We start from the raw sequence: 17,362 nt of genomic DNA on the forward strand, positions 1-17,362 counted from the left end.
CGTTTCTTCTCTTTTACATTGACAGTTGGACTGTTAAGGGTCCATAATCTGAAGCCATCCAAAGAAAACTGTAACTGAGGATCTTCGTATGAAGGAAGTGGAATGTCCCTTCTGGATGAAGGTCAAATCAACTGAAAAGGTCACCTCATTAAAATGCTGCTCTTTTTTTTTTTTCCCAGTTCAAAAATGATCCCAAATCTTATCATCAGCTGTTCTTGTCCCCCAGACTGAGAATTTCTCAATGTTTGGGTAGAATAAATGACAAAAATAAGCTAGTATTTTAGTAATTGAACTACCTTAAATGCAGTTCGTTTGGCAAAAGGATTAATTCCAGAAATGGAAAGGCTCATCATGACAGAAACGTGAAATGAAAATTGAATTACTTTTAGCCTGGTCCCCTTTTATTTTGCAGGGTTGTTTGATGCCGTACACTTCGCATATTGCAGGATTATATTGTGTTCCTTTATCCAAAGCACATCTAGACATTTAAGCGATAGATTTTTTTTTTTTATTATTATTATTATTATTTTATTTTCCTTAGGGATGTGCTTCCTGGTTCCCCAGAGCTGCTGAACGCCTCCCTCCTGGCCGAGGCTGGAGTGTGACATCCCAAAGCCCCGCTAGCGGGGCTTTGGGATGTCACACTCCAGCCTCGGCCAGGAGGCAAAACTCACAGGATGGATTTATTTGCTTGCCCGTGCCTAAATATAAATCTGCTTTCAAATTGCATCTCGGTACTGAAATACTGTCACGGTTTCCTGATACATCCCTCTGAACCGGTTCAGAAATAACATATATTTATTGTAACGGGGCGGGGAATGCTCTGGGGAAAACGTCTTAAACGGATGTGTGCAGCAGGGATGATTAAATATTCAATATATGGCATTTGTTAAAATTCAAATGAGGCACTTGAAAGAACGGTTTGAAGCACACAGGCCTCCCAGAATTACCATGGCATTACATGGAAATCTCACCGAAGAAAAAACTTACTGCTTTTTGACTCTATGTCTTTCAGGGACCAGCTACAAAAACTGAATTTATAGTAAAATAAAAAAATCCTTCATGGTTTTAGTTTCCTTTTTGTTTCTCAACCACATCAATACCATTTTTATTTTTTTTCCTTCTGGTGTATATTTTAGTGCTCCAGATTTTTCTCCTCTAAAAGAAGTTTTAAGTGTTAAAAGCTAATTTTTTTCTCAACCGGGACAAAAATTTAAATGCATTTTGGTTCATTTTGCGGTAGTTTCCTCTCTTTTACTGCTTCTGCTGCCGTGGAAGATGAAGAGAGACAAAAAGCAGATGCGACCAGGTGAAGAACCTCCTGCTGAGAAGCAGCGAAGTCCCCTTGGCGTGGTGACAAAGCAACTGAGAAACAGCATCTGGTGACAGTGGCACAAACTAAGACAGACACAACCCTGGAAATACTGACGCAGAATGGGTGGGTTTGTTGGGAAATGAAGGTATTTGGGGGAGATCTCCCAACCAGGGATCTGCGAGTGGAAACTGGAGCCAACCAAAGCCAAGCCCACTTAAGACATGAAGAGTGCTGCCGTGTGGCCACGTGGATGAGCTTTCACAGCGTCACTGAAAAACCAGAATCACAGAATGATACGGGGTTGGAAGGAACCTCTGGAGATCATCCAGTCCAACCCCCTGCCCAAGCAGGTCTACCCAGAGCAAGTCCCACAGGAACGTGTCCAGGCGGAGTTTGAATGTCTCCAGAGAAGGAGACTCCACCACCTCCCTGGGCAGCCTGTTCCAGGGCTCTGCCACCCTCACAGGAAAGAAGTTCCTCCTCAGGTTTAGATGGAACTTCTTATGTTCAAGTTTGTGCCTGTTCCCTCTTGTCCTGTCCCTGGGCACCACTGAAAAAAGACTGGCCCCATCCTCCTGACACCCACCCTTGAAGTATTTATAGGTGTTGATCAGATCCCCCCTCAGTCTTCTCTTCTCCAGACTAAACAGACCCAAGTCCCTCAGCCTTTCAAAAACCACACATAGTAATAATTTTAACAACTAACAATAATTTTAGCAACTCGAATTGTTTGTTCAGAACAAGCCGTCACCTGGGGCTGCTGGGACGGAGCATTAACTCCTGTCCCATGACCCTTGGTGGCTTTTCATACCAGTGAGGGCTATTACTGGTGGTGTTGAAATTACCTTCACCCACCTGCTATTCTTCTGGCTGTAATCTTTATAATTCAGCTGTACTGGAAAATTAGAAGGAATTTGTTCTCCAGGTGAAGATTTGGCTTGTTTAAAGGCAATAGTTAAAAAAGAATCTTAATAGGGCGCTTCCTGCTGTCCCCTACAGGGTACCTCTACAGCAAAATGACCTGATGGTTTGTACATGAATGTTAATCCTAGAATTATCTTCACTATTTAAGGTATATAGTTTGTGTCCTTCTGTATGGTTTTAAATAAATATATTATAATTTTTACAGTCTTTTCTTAAAATGCCTAATAAAAACCACTCTCTAGTTGCCCACTGTTTGCATTTGATCGCAAAGTTAAAAAAAAAAAAAAAATCTATAAATCTATGTGTATGTGTGCAATGTACTCTAGAAACAGGTTCTCCGGGAAATCTTGGGATGTGGATGTGAATTATAAGTCAGTGAAAAACGCTGAAGAGTTTAGAGGCAGAAAAAACACGTACTGAAATGAAATAATAAAAAAAAAAAAGTTCAATTAAATAGCCACAAAATTTAATGCGTTTGTTGACTCATAGAAAATAAGAATTAAATAAATTAATTAAATAACCTTTAAATACGATGTTGTTATTTTTAACACGGCAGCAAATCCAACACACGCTTTCTATGGTCATGCACAGAAAGTTTTGAAAACTGGGATTAAATCAAAAAGTTTTCACGTGCCCCAGCTTTGGAAGAGGTGACCTGTAACACAGGGTCATAACTCTTAGGACTCTAAAGCTACATTTTGCCGTGGATTTTTCAAATAAAAGTGTGTTTCCAGGAAAAAAAAAAAAAAAAAAAAAAAAAAACCCGTCAGTCTCTACAGTTGCTGCATGCAGCTCTTTTATTTTTCTTTTTTTTTCTTTACAGAGCTGTGACGCATCTTCACAGTAATTGTACAAAACCCTCTGCAGCGTGTCACCAAATCAGCGCTCGGGGAGGAAAAGGGGGAGTTTCATCTGCTCTTGCTGATAAAAAAAAAAAGAAATCCATGCAGGAGCCGAGCCTGAGAGAGGACAGGTCTCTCACGCGGGGGAAATAAAAATATAGCTTGAAGTAAAAAGGGGCATAACAGGAAATAAATATACTCTAGCATTGGTCTGTATATTCGATTTGGCTTTAATGCATGATATAGGGGTTTAGTCCGTATTTAGTGTGTGAAACCGTTAGTGGTCACGTAACATGCGATGGAGCCGTTTGCTGGTAAACCTGAAAATATCGCCGCCGTCCTCGTTTCTGCGTTTCCCCCCAGGGCCTGTCATGTCTCTGTGTTGGAACACAACCCTTCAGAAAAAACTGTGGTGTTTTTTTTTTTTCTAAGTTTATTGGCAGCAGTTGGCAGCAACGGCAATTGGTTTCCTCTCCCCGTGGAAGAGCAGGAGAGGGGTTGGACCAGGCTGGCTCCAGGGGAGAGTCCACCACAGCAGAAACAACGCTCCTCCGTGCATCAACGTTTCCAGGACCATTACAAAAATAAAATGCTTTTGTTTTTACATTAGTATCGTAACTGAGTCTAAAGAATTAGAAAAATTAAACGTTTGTTCTTAGACTTGCATTGACCACAGGTAAGTATCTACAGTATTTATTTCAACATCCCATTAGAATGTCTGCTATAAATTTACACCATAGAAAGGATGTATGCAAAACGCGTATGGTTTATACACGGAGCTTTCTTTTTTTAAATACATCTATTTATACATTAAACAAACAGAAGCATTGTCAAAATACAGTAATAGTGAGGCTTGTTATTTTAATAGTATCACAAACCACGTATAGTCTATACTTCTTTTGGTATGTGGGTTTCCTCTTACGGTAATTATCTCCTTGAATTAAGAATTCTGAGTGCCTGGAGAGGAGTTCCCGCGGTGGCACCAGACGTCGGTGCAGCCGGGGACGGTGGCACAGGACCCTCCGTCTCCGGGGCACTTGGGGCTGTGGCATTTGGCACATGGAAATAAGGGGCTGAGAAACACGGCGCTGCCGGAGCTGCTCGTCCCTACCCCAGCAGCCAGTCAAATGCAAAAAAATATATTAAAAACTCCTATGTTCTGAGCAGTTAAACACGCAGATAACCCCGACACCCACACTGCTTGGGTTCTGGATTCTTTTTAATATTCTTTTTTTTTTTTTTAACCTGTATTACTGCATCGTTCCACTCTCCCTCGAAAGCTAAGTAAGTGGGGATTAGAAAAATCTGTCTGAAATGTAGACAATTAAATATATTAACACTTGATGAGGCATTTCTGGAGTTATCTCAGCATCTCGAGGCTCTAAAGTGGCCCAGAGCCAACATGTGCTTTTGTACTCCGACTGCTCTCACTTTTCAGCCTACAAGAACGTCTTCCTGTTATTCTTTTAAATGAGATTTTTGGCATGCTAAGTTACAATTGGAAATAAATAAAGCATCTATCGGCCTTAGCCAAAGAGATTAAAAAAATAATAATTAAAAAAAAAAGCCCAAACAACCCCCCACCAAGAAAAAAAGCATCAGAGAGATTTCTGTTTGTGCCGGCATCTAACTAAGAACAGCAGGAGGGTCGGGCTCGTTGCCTTCACCTGTGGCACCTCTCGGAGCCCGTGACATCCCCTGGGCTGGCGGTGCCTGGCGCAGGTCACCCAGGGCCCCGTGGCCAGCACATCAGGCAAAAAAAAGAAAAAAAAAAAAAAAAAAAGATTAAAAAAATAAACAGATCAATCCCAAACCCCATCCAGGCACAGAAGGTCTTTCTCAACCCCTTCTTGAGGTGACGCCGGTCTCGGTGTGGGTCCTACCCCCACCCCAGGCATCCTCGGGCCTCACACACATGGTTCTCCCCCATCGCTGCTTTTCCCACAGGACGGGCAATAGGTCCCTGCAGGGACATCTCACCAACTGTTTAAAACTGCAATTTTAAACAGGTTTGGTGGTTTGGTGGTTTTTTTTTTTTTGTAAACAACTTTTATTGGAGGTGTCATGGGGAAAGAAAGGTAAAATTTAATGGCAATAAACTGTTCAGCAGCAGCAAGTCTGGGATGGCAGATGGGGCTTCATGGCACCGTTGTGCTTTACAGGCTTCTCGTTTAAAAACAAAAAAAAAAAAAATCACATTGCAGTTTTAATATATGAATGTAAAAGTATATAAAATTAACAACTCGGTTAGTCACTTGGCAGTCAAATAAAACTTTTACACATCACCCTTGTAAAGTGTGCAAAAATAGGTGGAAAATACATCTTGTGTTTCTGCTATGGAAAGGTCTCTGGGGGGTGGCCGATGCCGACGAGAGGGGGGGTTGGCCGGCGCAGACGATGCTGCGGCGCATGGTTTAATTGCACATTCATGCACCTCTGCTGCAGTCGCAGCCGCTCAGGAGCCCAGTTGTGCTGGGTTATAATGTCGAGTGAGGATGGCTGAAGCTGCTGGGGGGCTGTGGTGGGCAGGGGGGAGCGGGCAGAACCTGGCCAATCTGCCCCCTCCCATCCTCAGTACCGGGACCCCTGCATCCCTCGTCCCCCTGGGCAGCAGCGATGGAGGATGAGCTCGGTGGGGGACACAAAACCGGGGGCACCATGCCCTGGATAGAGCTGGGAATGTGTGACGAGGGACGGCACGGCTTTCGGTCAGCTGGGCTTGGTGGGTTTTGGTTTGTGAGATGCCAAGACGCACTGGAGGTGGCACAGCCCCTGCCATGGTACCCGAGGGGGCTGCAGTGCCCTGTGCCACCCCGTTCCATCCATCCCCTCACAGCTTCAGGCGCTCTCACATCGATGCCCATAACAGAAAACCAACAGAGGATGAAGAACATGAGTTGGGTGAAAGAGCAGAAGTTTGGGTACCCCAGGGGATACCTGGGGAGGAAGAGGAGGAGGGTTTCGGTGCAGTTTTGCTCTTGTATTGACAAGCCCCATCAAATGCAAACAACCTGCATCATCTGGGGGCAATATTAAACACAGTCCTCCTGCTCACACAGGGTCATTTGTCGTCTGGCCTCAGCCACATCCCACCAGCACCAGCGAAGAATTTCTCACTAGTTGCGGTATTTGTATAAAAAGTTAAAAGCCACGGGGTGTACGACCGTCGGTCTGTCCGGCTGTCCCGTCCCTCCCGGGGGTCCGGGCATCCCTTCCGTGGCCCAAAGCCAAGGCTGGGCATCGCCTTCCCCCAGGGCAACGGGCACCCACGGGTGGCAGCAGCCTTCCCCTCCAGCTGGCCGTCCTCTTCTTCACCGCCTCTCCCCGGAGCCCACCGGCCCCGGCAGGGACGTGGGGCACGGGGGGGGCTGCTCACAGCTGGGTCTCGTCGCGTGTTTCGGGGTTGCAGGGGCCCAGCTTGTTGCTGCAGCTGCTCTTGCGGCTGTGGCCATCATTGGCCACGTGGGCCAGTGGGTCGGAGCGGATCAGGTACCTGTGGGGCGAAGCCTGGTTACGCCACTGGGACCCCCCAGTTCCCCGATGGCAAGAAGGAGCTGGGAAAACCCTAAACTGGGGTCTGGCTCATCCTTGAGGCCGGGACATGAGGGGATCCCCCACAGCGCTGGGCTGGGAGCTGCTGCTAAAATAATTATGATTATTTCTCCTGGTGCTGGGCAGCAGCAAAAGCCAAGGGAAAACCTCCGTGCTGCTGGTGGGGGCAGTTTGGGCACTGCTCAGGAACCCGGGGAGGGGGAACAGCCTGGGAAGGAGGCAAAAAATGCTGGTCTTTATGAGAAATCATGGAAAGCAATGCGATGGGGGCAGCCCACGGTGCTGGGGCAGGTCTGGGGGCTCAGGGAGCGCACGGGTGGGTGGGGGCAGCACCTACACGATGTCGTTGAGCTCCAGCCGCGTGTCCGGGGGTGGATTGATCAGGACGTAGGACAAGGTGTTCTGGTGGTCATTCATCTCGTCTGCGAGAGGAGGGGAAAGAGCTGGTGAGGGACGCTCTGACCGACACTCCGACAGACACCCCGCTGGCCCTCACTCCCACAGCCCCACTGCAGTGTCCTCGAGCACCCGGCTCCGAGGGGTCTCAGCCCACCCCCAAGGACAGCAAATGGGTCCCTTCACTGGGGGAGGCCACGGGCAATGGCGTTGCCCAGAGAACATCGTTGCCACCTCCCTCTGTGCCTCCCCAGCCGCTCCCCACCACGACACAGCCCCACGGGACCGCCAGATGTAACTCTTGAAACTCCCCGCTTCCCACCCCAAGAAAAGTAAGTTGTCTTACCTTGGTTTAGTGCAAAAAAGGGAACAGGTTAGTCTTGCCGCGTTAGATACAGCACAATGACTCCAACCACCGGGTCAGGGCAACCAAACCCCCCCCCGGCCCGCTCGAACACGCTGCCCACTTCTCCCCTTCTTGAATGAGTTAATTTAGCATCATCCAGCAATGGGATTTAGCTCAACGATTGCTTCTTTCTCCAGCCCAAGGGAAACCTCCTCCATGGAGTTTCAGAGCCATCAACACCATTCAGGGATGGCTCTAAACTACGGCGACCTCCCCGGGGAGGCTCGGGGCCACCAAGAGCTGCACCCATGGGTGCTGCGCAGGGCGAACGGGGGGCCTCGAGGCCGGGGGGGGCGCCCTGCGCTTTCCGAAATAGCTGAGAACAAGATCATGGGTGAAATGAATGGGGGGTGCAAGGCTTGCGGGCGGCCGGGGAGGGGGTGGAAGCTGCGACAGATAACACCGTTTACAGACTGAGTGACCGGGTGCGGATGGACAGGATGGAGAGGGGGATGGACAGACAGACGCCGGGGGCAGCGTGATGAGCGCGGGGGGATACCAGCTCGCTGCAAGGCTTGTCACTGGGGTGCCTCTCCGGGCTACCAGAAAGGCCCCTCTGAGCAGCACCGGTGCACATCAGATGTTTTCCCATCTCGGACTAATGGAGCGGGACCAGGGACCGGCCACTGGGACAGGTCGGGGGGCCGCTCCCTGCAATCCGTCATGCCACCACCACCACCCCATCCCTGTGGTCTCCTGTCCCAGCACCAATCTGGAGCACATCCCCATTCAAAGGCAGCAGGACACGGGCCAAGTCCCCGGCCATAAAAGCACCCACGGATGCACAATCACCCCAGGCACTGGGGGGTGGCCAAGCCAGCCCATGGGTGAGGAGTACCACTGCTCTTCAGCCTTGGGAGGGGGGTGAAACCTCTGAAGTGGGGCTTTTCTCCAGCCATGAGATGAGCCACAAGCAGCTCAAGCCACCACAGCCACTGGGCCTAGCACCCTGCACAGGGATGCAAACAGGTCCCCCTTCCAGGCTGCCATCGCCATGCACTTGGCCAGTGCAGGTCCAGATGGGCCCCAGGGCATCCCTGTGGCCAGACCAGACCAGTATCACACACAGTGGCACTCGCAGGGGACATGAGACGCTTGCTTTGCTGCTCAGACACCTCCCTGGCACCTCTGAGGCCACAGAAGGTGCCACAGCCAGCAGAGGACAGGGAGATGCTGTGTGGGACCCCCTGACCCGTGCTGGGGTTCCCAGCCCCAGGTGTCGGCCGGTCCCTGGAGCTGCCGGAGAGCTTTGGCCATCCCAGTGCTCAGCCTTACAGCGAGGCGGGGACAGGGGGTGGCAATGCTGGGGCACGGGTGGCACACGGACCCTGGGACCCGACGGGAGACACGGGGTTTGCCATGACAGGGGAGGCGGGGAAGAGCCCTGACTCACGGCAGGTTTCCCTGCTCCATGGAAGCACCTTTTCCTGTCCCCCATGCAGCCGAGCCAGGCACTGCTAAACCCAAGTATACTGCCATATTGTCCCCTGCGGCACAGCGGCCGGGCTCAGCCCAGCAGCACCCTCCAGCAAGTTTTTTTCTGGGGGGAAAAAGCCACCCACACAGCCCCCGGCAGCGATGCCACCACGTCGGAGGTTCACCCGTGGGGTCTCCGGGCTCAGCAGGCAGCTGGGGGGGGCATTCACGGTGCTGGGTCCCTCTGTGGCAGGACACGAGCTCTCGCTCAGCCCCAGACCTTCTGTGGGAGGGGGAGAAACGAGCCGGGTCTGAGCTCTGCCCAGTACCCCCCGGCCAGCTGGCAATGTAGTCTACTGGCGCAGGGCTTCCATGAGCCCCAGCTGGGGCTGCTTCTCTGATGAAGGACACGGTTTGTAGGAAAATGCCAACTTTTCACCTTAAGCATGGGCTAGTGAAGCCTAAAATACAGCTAGGTTGGGCTATTGCTAATCTCCGGGCTGCTGCAGTAAAAAGGGGCCTTTCCAGGGCACTTTACCCGCCCTGGGTAAAGGTGTAAATGATGCAATAACCCTGCAGCTCCCACAGATGCCAACAAGGGCAGCACTAGCGGCTGCTTCTGCTGCCTCGCACCAAACCTGGGACCCCCCGGTTAGAAAAGAGGGTCTGCTAACGCTAGAGTTGTCCAGGAACGCAAATCAAGGATTGTGAAGGGCTTTCCAAGTGCTGCCTTGCCCCTGAGCCCTGGCTGACCCATGTGTAGTCAAGAGGCAAAGAGGCCGGGGCAGGAGTTCCAGCATCTATATTAGGAATAATTAGGAAATTTTTTTACACTGAAAGTGTTATTAAGCCTTGGAGTGGGCTGCCCAGGGAAGTGGTTGAGGCACCATCCCTGGAGGTTTTCAAAAGACGGGTTGACATAGTGCTTAGAGACACGGTTTGGTGACGTGGGGGGGGGGGTTGTATGGTTTTCTTTTGGTTTTTTTATCAGAGTTAGGTTGATGGTTGGACTAGATGATCTTAAAGGTCCCTTCCAACCTAGACAGTTCTATGATTCTATGATCTCCCGGCAGCACACACCAGCTCATCCCCCCCCGAATCCCCTCCTCGAGCTGCCACTGGCTTTGCAGACCAAAACCAACTTGCAGAGCAACGGAGGGAGGGTTTCTTTTAATGACAGCCGAGGGCTGTGATTTCCCTGTAAGAATTCAACTAGAAAGGGGTCCCTGAGGTTTTTATCTCCATGGCTTTGTGGAGCCCCTGCGTTTCCACTGCCGTTGCAGGACAGACTTTTGTTTTCAACACCACCCAACAAATTAGTGCTTGAAAGGCTCGGGTATCTAAGATGAAAACCGGCAGGGGTGTGGATTGGGCTTAGCTGGCATGATCTTGTTGTACGCTGCACACCATGAGTCACGCGGGACTCCCAGGGAAAGGGAATTACCTTGCAAATATCCCAGGTTTACCCGATTCATCACATCACTGGCTGTTAAATTTGCTACATCCTCTACAGAACATACAGGGAAAGGCACAGACATAAACAGAGAGAGAGAGAGAGGTCAGCAAGCCATGATTCGGCAAATATCAGAGACGAGCTCCTGCACTGCAGCAATAAAATGAGCAAAACAAAAAGGAAATGGGGAGAAGGCAGAGCAACGTGTTCTTCCAAAACGCCATGGGTGTCCAGACACTGACGGTGACACGCGGTGACAACGCACAGTCCCAGCACAGTTGGCCACAGGGGCCAGGGAGCTGGTGGTCCCCAACACCACAATCCCAGCCAGGCATTGCCTTCCCGCCCTGACAGAAGAAGGGTCTTGCCCCCCCCCCGCTGCCTCTTCACTTGTCAGGTCTTCCCCCAGTTTGCTCCAGCCAAAATTTGCCAGATGGGCCAGAAGAAAGATGCAAACTCTGACGCTAACCCAGCCAAGCGTGTCCTGAGCATCCCGGCAGGGCTGGCTGTGGGGCTGGCTGTGGGGCGGCCCCTCGGGATGCTCAGCCAAGGCTGTAGAGGCGAAGAAGCTGCCTTTGCCTTAACCTGCCTTAGCCTTAACCCCAACCCTCTGCATTTGCAGGGGGTGCCGTGGCCCGTCCTCAGCAGCACCCAAGAGCTGTGGCAGCTCTTGATTCGGGTGCACAGGCTTCGGGTGCACCCCATTTCCCAGCTTCCCGCACCCAGCAGCTGCATAAACCAGCTTTTTTTAAGGCAGCAAATGCCATCAGCCGAGCTCCGGACTCTGCAACAGAGCTGCAGGGAGGTGGGAGGCCCCCAGAAAAAGCAGAAGAAACTTCTGGGACTAGTAACGCTGGAAAAAAAGAAAGGGGGGGATGCAGCACTGCAAGACCTCGCCTGGTGTGCCCTGTGTCCCCTCTGTCCTGCCGCAACCTGGCTCTCCTGCCTCCCTCCCCAGCCTGTTTGCCCTCTACTCCAAACCCCCTCCTGCGCTGCATTTCTTTACATTTTCTCCTCCCTAAAGGGCTGTGAGGGAGAAGCCAAGATGGGAGAGGAGGAATCTCCCCCTCACACCTCCCGAAATCAGCTCCCGTCCCGGCCGGGGCATGTTCCCAGCCTGTGTGCGGGCAGGGGCCAGGGCAGGGTAGACGGATGCTCTTCAAGGATGGAGCAAACAGGCAGCAGCACAGGATGGCTTAAAAGAAAGAAAGGAGAAAAAAAACCAACCCCAAAACCAAAACCAAACAAACAAAGGAAGCTGTGGGCTACAGACTGCGTCGTAAGCAAGGACTGGGGAATCTTCTGGGGTGGTGTGGGGGGACACAGACGCCAGCACCGACGGGCGGGTGAGAAGCTTCACGAGAAATGCGGCTGCACGGAGGGACCCTGAGCGCTGCGGGCGCCCGGGCTCGTCACAGCCGGAGACACCAGTTTCACACACAATGAAGCAAACCACTCAGCCCTGTAGCTACCGAAATGTTTTCCGTGGAAGAGTTTTATGAAGGATTAAAATCTATAGCAAAAGGGGTCTGCGCCAGCTGACAGGGCTTCACCTCTCCCTGCTGCACTAGGGGGGCTCTGGGGCAGAAGGGTTTTGCTGACTTGGAGTCAGTGTGTCCTGAACCACCATTTCTGCACGGCCAGAAAGCGGGGGGCAAGCGGGGCATCGCGCCCGAAGGCTGCACGGCAGCTGCAGGCAGAAGGGAGAGAGTTACTCTGCTGCTGCAAACTCCTGCCTGGACCCATTCCAGAGCCCCAAAATGGGGGTGGCTGCCAGCAGCCGGCCGGGGGGTGGCAGGCGAGGTGGGGGTCCGCGCTGCAGGACCTCAGCCTTCAATGCACTCGTCTGCAGAAGCACAAGCAAGCTGGGGAATGCCGGGCCCGGCATCGCCTGCGGGGTTAGGCTGGGCTTGGGGTTAGGCTTGGCGTGGGGTTTGGCTTGGCGTGGGATTAGGCTCGGTGTGGGGTTCGGCTCAGCTTGGGGTTCAGCTCAGCTTGGGGTTCAGCTCGGCACAGGGTTACCCGAGGAGCCCACCAGCGGGATGCACCACCGCAGAGAAGTGCAACCGAACGGCACTTACCGTACCCGGTGGTGGGTAAGCCCAGGTGCTTCATACGGTTTTTGACCAGCTCGGAAAGCTCCTGCCTCTCGGAGCGCCGGTACAGGCTGAGGCGCTGCTGGCTGATCCACTCGGCCGTCTTGCTGGAGTGCTTGTTGCCCTTCCTGCTCAGCCGGCGAGCCCACTGCATGCTCTTGCGGCGCAGCAGCGGGTGCTCGGACTGGTCGCTGGAGCAGGAGTTCCTGTGGTGGCTGGTCTTGATGCCCCAGTGCTCCTTGACATCCTTCGTGTCCTCGCAGTCCTCGACATTGATTGAGATCTGTGACTGGAAGCCCAGCAGGTCACGGGGTGGGGGGGGACGGGGCGGGGGGGAGAGCCAAAAGGAGCCTGTCCTGTCTCTGATGGGGTGGGATCTCTCCTATGGGATGGGACCCTTCCTCTGACCCACACGCACTCTCCCAGAATATCATCTCTGTACTGCTAAAACTACCTGGCTGGCAGATTTGGGATAAGCACTGTTGAGTGGGTCTAATGGGCACCTGACATCTCTTCTCACACCATTATCCCTGGGCTGCCCAAGGGACAGCCGTGCCCTTGTCTCCCTCTCTTTCATCTCACAGCAGACGTGCTGCTGCATCTCCGACACAGCAATCCCCACTGGTGAGCCAGAATTTAGTAATAAAGCCGTTTAAAGCATCTCTAAGAAAGGGGTGGATTGCATTTAATTAAATGTCAACTTTCGTTTCCCTGTAGCTGCTTCCTACAAAGCTGAAAACTGAAGGTATTTAAAAGGGAGCCTGGCTTATTCCCCGGCTCCTTATCCCAGTTAATTACACTTCAGGGCGCTGAGGACTTTTGTCTTCCCGGATTGCTGTGGCTCACCCGGCATCGCCCTTCCATGGGGACAGGCAGCGCCGTGCCAGTACTGGGGGTGACAGCCAGGACAAGGCATGCAGTGGCTCTTGGTGGCCAGAGGACCACTGGGCAAGCCAGCCCAGCCGCTTGCCCAGGGGTCAGCCTCCGGGTTGAGGGGGGGAGCAGGAGGCAGTGCTGGCAGCCAAGGCAATGCCTGACACCGGCCGAACCCCCGGGGCTGGATGCAAGCGGCACTCACCTGCGCTCTGATGTCGTGGGGCTGCAGAGGGGAAAAGGAAGGAAAAATAAAGCGTCAGGCCAGCAAAAGGGCAGCCCTGCTGTGCCACGTCCACCCCCGCTCCCTGGGGACTCTCTGCCATGTGGCACGGCAGAGCTGTGCCGAGAAAATCCCACCACAGGGATCGGCATCTACACCGATCCAGCCTACCCCCTGGGGAGCCAGGACACCACCACCATAACACAGACGTGGGGCCGCTTCCCTTCCCCTCGCTCCTCCCCACCTTCCCACCTGCAACCAGGGACAAGGGGCCTCATGGCCCCGGCCAACCTCATGGACCACATCTCTGCCGGGCGGTGATGCTCGGCTGGGACCATCAGCAGCCCCTACCTCGGAGGTTGCGAACATGTGCGACTCCGTCCTGTAAATCCCAATGGGAATCTCCGCACTGGAGGAGCAGAGCTTCTGGAAGAGGCGGCCGTACGTCCGGATCCACAGGTCATCTTCAGTGATCTTCATCTGAGCACAACAGAGGACAAACATCACCAGCCTTGCACCATGCAAAGCCCACTGAGGAGCACCTTGGGGCTGCTCCTGAGCTTCACCCCAGCTCAGCTGTATCAATCCCAAAAGCAAGCTGGACTCCACAAAAGGACCAGGGGCAACTTCCAACCTCAGCCTTCAGAACAGGGACTTTGGTCCTCGGCAGCTCTTGAGCTTTTGGGCTCTTAGCAGTGCTGAGGTTCCCCACACACGATGGAGGGGAATGATGACCTGGTATGTTCTGCCCAGTGTTGCCTCCCACCCGACTCCTCAGAAGAGGGTGACCCTCCACCCTTGTGACAGATCCCACCAGATCCACGATGACTTGGCCCAATGGTTTCAACCTAGAGGGACTTGGCACCTACCGCGCAGAGGTAGCCGGAGCCCGGCGTGGTGTCGAGGCCCAGCAGCAGCCGCGTGATGGTGATCATGTAGTCCTTCACGAACGACTGGGGGGAGACATTTGGGCAGGAAGCCGGAGAAAAAGTTTGCTCGGTTATTCATTGGGAGATGCAAAAGGGTGTCCGCAGCTGCAGGGCTGCATCACCCAGAACCCGTTGGGCTCTCACCTGGTAGAGCAGCGTGTCCAGCATGCTGATGCTGAAGACCCTCCCGGCTGCAAAGGGCAGTCGGAACATGAAGGCCAGGTTGGACCCGTTCTCTCGCTCTTTCTGGAAGAGGAAGAGGAGATGTGAGCACTCACAGGCAACTTAGTTGGCAGGCGCTTGTTCACATCCTTCTAGGGCATTTAGCAAAGCAAAACCACACAGCCTCCCCCACGCACAGTTTGCACAGAAACTAGAAGACTCAGGAAAATGAAAGGACACCAGCTTAGCGTTTCTGGTGGGTGTGCCAGCAGGGAACCAGGGCAGCATCCTCACCTGGGTGAAAGAGGGTTTTTTCCCCATGAAAATGTGCGAGACATGGTTGGGGTTTTTTTGACATGGGCTGGGTGGGGCCCTTTCACATGCCCTAGTGTCTGGTTCAGGGGTACTTTCCCCCCACATCAGATGATCTCTCTCAGCACAACGTCCCCACTGCCCCCCTCACTGCAGTCACAGCATTAAACCTGATTCAGAGGTTCAGTGTGCCCAGCACAGCAGTAGGCAAAGCAGCACAAACTCCAGCCACCAAATAAATACATAAATATGTAGAAAGAGGTAGCTGCTCCGAAGATTGGCTGCCTACATATTTGTTGGCTGCAGGTTATCTTGGGTAGATGCACACCAACTATGGTAGCTCCAGCATGTGGAAGAGCACAGGACCTTGAGAAGCTCAAATGTTGTCACTCTGACCATTGACTTCCCAGGCCCTGTGTGCAGGAGAAGACCTTCTCTTACCTTTTCTAGCTTGGAAAGGGCAAGAGAGTAACTGTCCTTTGCTCTGAACTGCATGAACCTCATGTTGGAGGGGTGGGTCAGCTCTGTGATAATGCTGAGGCTGGGGAAGAGCCTGCAATGGAAAGAGACCTGTTGTCCTGCAGCCCACTCAGAAGTGAGAGCACTCCCTGCATTTAAAGCCTGAGGAAGATCAAAACCATCCCTTTGCCTGTCTCAGGTCAGAAATAGCTGATTAGAGGCTGCTTCCTAGAGCAAGCCCAACCGGAGATGTGTCCCACTACCCGTTGCCACCACCCCAGCCATCAGCACGCTTCCTGGTCTTGTCTCCAGCAGAGGTAAGAGGCCATGATGGAGCTGGGGCAGCTGTCATCCCTCACCTGAACATGGTCTGGACGTTGACAATGGTCTTTGCATCCGCCATGTAGTCTTCCTCAGCGCTCATCGTGCTTTCCTTGTCCACAACCACCAGGTTGTCAGCGTAGATGATGCCACACTGCAGCAAGCTGTCCAGGCTGGGCAGTCCCCAAAGAGAAGAGCGCAGGGTCAGCCCTTGGAAACGACACAGGGAAGCAGCACGCTGCGAGGCGCAGCGCTACAGCAAGCCCAGGCTGCTCCCAACCACCAGCTCTTCACCTGCTCCCATCTATCAGGGGGTGTTCGACAACCCGAGAAGCCAAGGGTGGGCTCAGCTCTACGGTACCAACCCTGGGGGTTCTCATGGGATGACCCAAAAGTCTGGGCTGGGGTAAATGCCACACATTTAGGCATCACCATACTGCCACACGTGGAAATACTTACTTGTCAATGGTGCCCTCCATGTAGTAAACCATGGGGAAACAACAGATGGCTTCCAGAAAGTGATGCTCGGGCCTGGAGGAAGAGTAACAGAGAACAAGGTGGTTCACCAAGTCCATGGGGCAAAGATAGACACAAAACCCACACAGGAGTCCCCAGGACTAACGCCAGCCAAGGTACCCAACAGTGGCACTGCCATTCCCCCACGCTCCCACCCCTCCAGTGTGAGATGCCCACGACAACACAGGGAAGGGCTTGGTGTGATGGAAAACACCCGCGGAAAAGTACTTGCTTGTTGTCCAGCAGCAACACGATTGGGTTCAACTCTTTGCGGGACCGATAGTACGCACGAAGGGGGACAATGAAGTTATACAGTCCATTCCCAGCTGTCTCCGCCGAAACGATGATCAGTTTGTTCTTAAACCCGTAGGCTTTGGCATCTTCGAAGCTGTTGTGCTTGCAGCCCTGTGGGATGGAAGGCAGCGCTGGGACTCAAGACGTGGCTCTTGGCCACCCACCCACCACGCATGAAGCCGTCCCGCTCCTGGGGGGGCCGCAGCCTCCAGGCAGCCACATGCAGCCCCGTCGTACCTTGTCCAGCCTCAGGCAGCAGAAAGGAGCTTTCTCAGGTAAAAGGTGGCACAGAGTCGGGGAGCTCCCAATGTAGGGGGAGTTCGGTGGGTAACCCTTCACGTACCTACAGCAGCGAGAAAATCCAGCAGCGTGAGGACACGGGGAGAGCTTTCCACAACGCTCAGACGCTGGGAAAAACACTTAAAAGCAGCAGACCCAGGATTCAAACACTTCACTGGGAAAGGCTTTGCAAAACTCTCCCACAGCAGTTGGAAATTTTACAAAATACACATATTTAGGAATCTCTTTCGCTATGCAAAGGGTCATGAGATTGCAAATGTACAATGTTCCCAGCACGGGCGGAGAAGGGAGCCGATAGGACCATTGAGCACAGTGGAAGGGGGACAGAGCAGAGAGCTCCAAGAGAGGGGGGTGATACTGAGACACATAAAGAAGGAAAAAAACTCGTGGTCCATTTTTAGAGTTTGTTTTGGTGAACAGATATTTAAAAAAATCACCATTTGTATTTCTCATGGACCCAGAAGCAGAAATTTTCATTTAAAGAGCAGCTACAAGTGGGAATGAATTAAAAGCCAGTTTGTGAGTTTGCAGGTACTCGGGAGCTCCTCACATCACTGTGACAGCATCCAAACA

The 17,362-nt window shown here is 52.6% G+C and overlaps 1 protein-coding gene across 3 annotated transcripts in view; it reads right to left on the bottom strand.

The window, feature by feature from the left end:
* Positions 1–4,329: 4,329 nt before the first annotated feature.
* Positions 4,330–17,362, bottom strand: part of KCNT1 (potassium sodium-activated channel subfamily T member 1) — an 87,460-nt gene continuing 74,427 nt past the window's right edge. The window contains exons 20-31 of one of the 3 annotated variants that reach the window (XM_074161067.1): positions 16,727–16,832; positions 16,428–16,600; positions 16,139–16,210; positions 15,718–15,852; positions 15,341–15,452; positions 14,570–14,671; positions 14,366–14,449; positions 13,848–13,976; positions 13,479–13,499; positions 12,386–12,689; positions 6,971–7,055; positions 4,330–6,574 (exon numbers count right to left, since the gene is read on the bottom strand). In XM_074161067.1, the coding sequence (XP_074017168.1) occupies positions 6,454–6,574; positions 6,971–7,055; positions 12,386–12,689; positions 13,479–13,499; positions 13,848–13,976; positions 14,366–14,449; positions 14,570–14,671; positions 15,341–15,452; positions 15,718–15,852; positions 16,139–16,210; positions 16,428–16,600; positions 16,727–16,832 (1,444 nt within the window). In that variant the 3' untranslated portion in view covers positions 4,330–6,453. The remainder of the gene's footprint in view (positions 6,575–6,970; positions 7,056–12,385; positions 12,690–13,478; positions 13,500–13,847; positions 13,977–14,365; positions 14,450–14,569; positions 14,672–15,340; positions 15,453–15,717; positions 15,853–16,138; positions 16,211–16,427; positions 16,601–16,726; positions 16,833–17,362) is intronic. The other 2 variants (XM_074161068.1, XM_074161069.1) reach the window with 2 other exon arrangements.

The sequence above is a fragment of the Numenius arquata genome, chromosome 19, assembly GCF_964106895.1.
Source record: "Numenius arquata chromosome 19, bNumArq3.hap1.1, whole genome shotgun sequence".
Classification (NCBI taxonomy): Eukaryota; Metazoa; Chordata; class Aves; order Charadriiformes; family Scolopacidae; genus Numenius; species Numenius arquata.